Below are 5,000 nucleotides of genomic sequence, written 5' to 3' on the forward strand. Positions count from 1 at the left end.
CCCCTCCTCTCTTTCCTTCTGTTCTCCCCCTCTCTCCTCCCCCTCCTCTCTTTCATCCTCTCCTCCCCCTCCTCTCTCTCGTCCTCTTCTCCCCCTCTCTCTCCTCCCCTCCAGTGTGTCCTGCCTCCTCAGCTGCTCCTCTCTCCAGGAGGAGTCAGACGGCAGCGGCAGCAGAGGGGGAGGTGCAGCAGGAGGTGGAGGGAGGCAGTCCTCTGCTGGGGAACGCCAACAACCCCAACATGGCCGACATCCCTGAGCGGAGGAAGACGTCGGCCACGCCCACTGTGAGTCCTCAGGTGACCTCATCATAATAACGATTAGGGATGGGAATCGAGAACCGGTTCTTCTTCGGAACCGGTGCCCAGTGAATCAATTCCTTGGAACCGTTAGCGCGCCTGCTTAACGATTCTACTTATCGGTTCCGCTTCCCAAAATGCAAAGCCCCAAACAGAGACAGTTTAACAAATCATCTGATCCCTGCTTGGTATGGGGTTGAAAAGAGCAATCTGATCACAGACCTGAAACATGTCACACATGCAGCCATCACAGCAGATGGTTGGACTAGTTTCAGTCAAGACCACTACTACTATTTTGTTTCAAGTTGAGTCCAAATGAGCACAGTTAATATTCCAAAAGGCACAAGCTCTTCCTTGACTGTTTTCAGTCTGTGTTTTAGTTTTTATGGCACAAAATGGCAGTTGGGCTTAAAAAGCCAAACATTAATTTTTTGTCTGGACCAATTAATGTGGAAATTAACAATTTCCTAATCCTAAGGCACTCTTGATAATCTTACAAGACACACACTAGCGTGCCATGGCATACTGGTTGAGAAACACTGCCCTAGGCTAAGGGTCCCTGGACTTTACTTTGAGAAGTAACTCACCTACTTTTAGGCTTGTTCTAAGGTTGTTACACATAATTTGTGTAAACTCTGTGCTGTGTCTTCTGATCAGAAATTAAAGCGAGTTAATACAAACAAACAAACTTGTACTTATTTCCTCATCCAATGAGAATCGATAAGAGAATCGATAAGGAATCGGATCGATAAGCAATATCGATAATGGAATCGTAATCGTTAAAATCTTATCAATTTCCATCCCTAATAACGATACACAAATCCCACATGATGAAACGGGTAAGAGCCGGAAATACAAACAGTAAGAGGGCCCCGGGGCCACCGTTCAACCTGAAGCTCCCCAGAAAGGTTTAAGGCTGCGTTTACAAGCACCCACAGTCCTCAGGTGGTCCTCAGGTGATGCGTGTCTCAGGTGTCTCTGTGTCTCGGGTGTCTCTGTGTCTCAGGTGTCTCTGTGTCTCAGGTGTCTCTGTGTCTCGGGTGTCTCTGTGTCTCAGGTGTCTCTGTGTCTCAGGTGATGCGTGTCTCAGGTGTCTCTGTGTCTCGGGTGTCTCTGTGTCTCAGGTGTCTCTGTGTCTCAGGTGTCTCTGTGTCTCAGGTGATGCGTGTCTCAGGTGTCTCTGTGTCTCAGGTGATGCGTGTCTCAGGTGTCTCAGGTGTCTCAGGTGATGCGTGTCTCAGGTGTCTCTGTGTCTCAGGTGTCTCTGTGTCTCGGGTGTCTCTGTGTCTCTGTGTCTCAGGTGTCTCTGTGTCTCAGGTGTCTCAGGTATCTTTGTGTCTCAGGTGTCTCAGGTATCTTTGTGTCTCAGGTGTCATTGTGTCTCAGATGTCTCGGTGTCTCAGGTGTCTCAGGTATCTTAGTGTCTCAGGTGTCTCTGTGTCTCAGGTGATGTGTGTCTCAGATGTCTCGGTGTCTCAGGTGTCTCAGGTATCTTTGTGTCTCAGGTGATGTGTGTCTCAGGTGTCTCTGTGTCTCAGGGCGGAGGGTCCAGCATGTCCAGGAGGAACACATATGTTTGCAGCGAGAGGAACTCGACAGAGCGGCAGGTCCAGAACGGCAAAGAGGACAGGTACGAGTCCACCTGTCCCCCAGGTGAGCCACTGATCTAATGTAACGTCTAACCCGTCCTATCCCTCCCCCCCCACCACAGTTCGGCCTCCACCACCCCTCAGAGGACAGGGGGCGGAGCCTCCACCCACAGCGTTAGCAGCGGAGCGACTCCAGCTGACCGGCTGCGTTTCCCTCGGGGGACGACGAGTCGCAGCACCTTCCACGGAGGCCAGCTCAGAGACAGACGCACCGCCACCTGCAACGGCCCCCCCGCCTCGCCCAGCCTGTCACATGACGCCTCACCTCTCGCCAAATCACGAGCCAGAGGATCCACCAACCTGTTCTCGAAACTCACCTCCAAACTCTCACGCAGGTAGGCTAACGCAAGGCATCATGGGAGGTTGTTTTCTGAACTTGTATTTTATTTATTAAGTCTGCGGACTATCCTTCCTGCCGGTCGGTTATTCAAAGGGCCGATCTCCGGGCCCTCTTTCCTCTGGAGCACAAACATCATGATGTTTCTGCCTTCAGCCTAAAACCCCTCATTGTGTGTCGGATTAATATTAATGAGTTTCACTGTTTACAGGCATCTGACACACAGGAAGTGTTTGTCTGTACACAACCTTCAGCTTTATAAATGAGGCCCTGAGGACCTATCTGCTCATTAACTTCACATGCACCTCCTTGTGTCCCTCCTTGATTCCTTCCTTGTGTCTTGTGTCCCTCCTTGTGTCCTTGCTTGCAGAGCTGTGTCTGAGGTTGAGAGGAACAGCAGACCTGAAGAGTCCAGGTAAGTCCGACAGGTGACAGCAGGATGGTGATGCTGTTGATGTGATTGTTGTTATAATTCTCTGTACCCCCCCCTCCCTCCCCCGTAGTAACGTGTCATGTGATCAGAAGGAGGACCCGGGTTCTCTTGCTGCTCCTCAGCTGAAGGACTCGAAGCCTCGCTCCCTGAGGTTCACCTGGAGCATGAAGACCACGTCCTCCATGGAGCCTCAGGACATGATGAGGGAGATCAGGAAAGTCCTGGACGCCAACAACTGCGACCACAAGCAGCGTGAGCGCTTCCTGCTGCTCTGTGTCCATGGCGACGGCCTCGCCGGCAGCCTCGTCCAATGGGAGATGGAGGTTTGCAAACTACCCCGCCTCTCGCTCAACGGCGTCCGCTTCAAACGGATCTCAGGAACCTCAATCGCCTTCAAGAACATCGCCTCCAAGATCGCAGATGAACTGAAGCTGTGAAGCATCATGGGACTCTGACTCCTGACCCTAACCCTCCTGTACAGGAAGTGCTTTATTTTGAAAGTGTTTTGGCCCCGCCCCACTGGTAGAGGTCAGATCAGGTGGGAGGGACCCGGACAGGTCGGTGAGTCGTTCTGAATGTAAATAGTTTTTCTGACGGACTCACCTGCTTTAGAGTTTGATTTTGTACCTGTGAGCAGGTCAGCTGGCCGTCAGCTGGTCGTTGTTTGTTACTGAAGGTTCACCTGTGTGTCATTAAACACCTTGAACGCAGCACCGCTTCCTGTCCTTTCATTGGCTCTAAACTACGATAACGCCTGTCATGGTAACAGTGACGACATGCAGGAGATCATCCCCCCCAATCACTCACAATATATATCTCCATCACAATCAGTAAAATGATTAGAGCAGAGCGAGGGCCGTGAATGCTGAGCCGTTAATTCAATTTAATTAATTACAGTATCTCACAGAGTGAGTCTGCCCCCCACATGTTTGATCTTTTCATGTGACAACACTGAAGAAATGACCCTTTGCTCTAGTGTAAAGTAGTGAGTGTGCAGCTTGTATAACAGTGTAAATCTGCTGTCCCCTCAAAATAACACGTCACACAGCCATGGACACAGGACTGGTCTCCAGACCTGAACCCTACTGAGCCTCTGTGGGGCGTTATCACTGTTATACAAGCTGTACGCTCACTACTTTACACTGTTATACAAGCTGTACGCTCACTACTTTACACTGTTATACAAGCTGTACGCTCACTACTTTACACTGTTATACAAGCTGCACATTCACTACTTTACACTGTTATACAAGCTGCACATTCACTACTTTACACTGTTATACAAGCTGCACATTCACTACTTTACAGTTATACAAGCTGTACATTCACTACTTTACACTGTTATACAAGCTGTACACTCACTACACTCACTACTTTACACTGTTATACAAGCTGCACGCTCACTACTTTACACTGTTATAGAAGCTGCACGCTCACTACACTGTTATAGAAGCTGCACGCTCACTACTTTACACTGTTATACAAGCTGTACGCTCACTACTTTACACTGTTATACAAGCTGTACACTCACTACTTTACACTGTTATCACTGTTATATAAGCTGCACATTCACTACTTTACACTGTTATACAAGCTGTACACTCACTACACTCACTACTTTACACTGTTATCACTGTTATATAAGCTGCACATTCACTACTTTACACTGTTATAGAAGCTGCACGCTCACTACTTTACACTGTTGTACAAGCTGCACGCTCACTACTTTACGCTGTTACAAACTCAGATCTATGAGCGTCTGACACAGGCGACGGTGACGTCACACAGGTGCAATTGTATCTTCTTATGGCTGTCTGTGTGTGCAGGTGCAGGTGCAGAAGGAGGACAGGTGAGCTGCAGGTGTTCAGTCACAGACTTTATTAGGTGTTACAAGTGTTAGATGGTCCAACAGGTGGAGACAGGAAACAAGAAGTCCTTCACATGTCGGAAGACTGAGGTCTAACTGAGCGGCTCTAAGCGTCTTCAGGACGGTTTCTGATTGACTACAGTGGGGGGGGGGGGGGGTGTTAGTGAGGGCAGGGCAGGTGAGGGGTCAGAGGTTACAGTGACATGGTTCACTTCTGCTCGGGCATCAGGTCGTCGATGTCCTCGCCGCTCTCCAGACGCTTCTCCATGTCCACCAGCAGGTTGACCCCGTCCACCACCATCTGCACCAGCTCCACCTCCGAGAAGCCCAGGCGGTCCGCGTTGGAGATGTCAAAGACTCCGCCCACCGCCGCCGTGTCCACACCACCTGAGACACACACAGGAAGTGATGTCACGTT

General features: G+C 49.9%; 2 protein-coding genes across 2 annotated transcripts in view; one reads left to right on the top strand and one right to left on the bottom strand.

Moving 5' to 3' along the window:
* Positions 1-3,425, top strand: part of LOC119909059 (MAP/microtubule affinity-regulating kinase 3-like) — a 22,703-nt gene extending 19,278 nt beyond the window's left edge. Inside the window, exons 14-18 of the mRNA XM_038727106.1 lie at positions 115-284; positions 1,835-1,926; positions 2,008-2,280; positions 2,653-2,697; positions 2,786-3,425. Of these exons, the coding sequence (XP_038583034.1) occupies positions 115-284; positions 1,835-1,926; positions 2,008-2,280; positions 2,653-2,697; positions 2,786-3,152 (947 nt within the window). The 3' untranslated portion in view covers positions 3,153-3,425. The remainder of the gene's footprint in view (positions 1-114; positions 285-1,834; positions 1,927-2,007; positions 2,281-2,652; positions 2,698-2,785) is intronic.
* Positions 3,426-4,570: 1,145 nt separating this feature from the next.
* LOC119909068 (creatine kinase B-type-like) overlaps positions 4,571-5,000 on the bottom strand; it is an 8,384-nt gene continuing 7,954 nt past the window's right edge. The window contains exon 8 of the mRNA XM_038727120.1: positions 4,571-4,969. Coding sequence (XP_038583048.1) covers positions 4,791-4,969 — 179 coding nt within the window. The 3' untranslated portion in view covers positions 4,571-4,790. The remainder of the gene's footprint in view (positions 4,970-5,000) is intronic.

The sequence above is a fragment of the Micropterus salmoides genome, unplaced genomic scaffold, assembly GCF_014851395.1.
Source record: "Micropterus salmoides isolate LMB-PRFRI ecotype aquatic unplaced genomic scaffold, ASM1485139v1 Ms_hic_scaffold_18, whole genome shotgun sequence".
NCBI classification, from domain to species: Eukaryota; Metazoa; Chordata; class Actinopteri; order Centrarchiformes; family Centrarchidae; genus Micropterus; species Micropterus salmoides.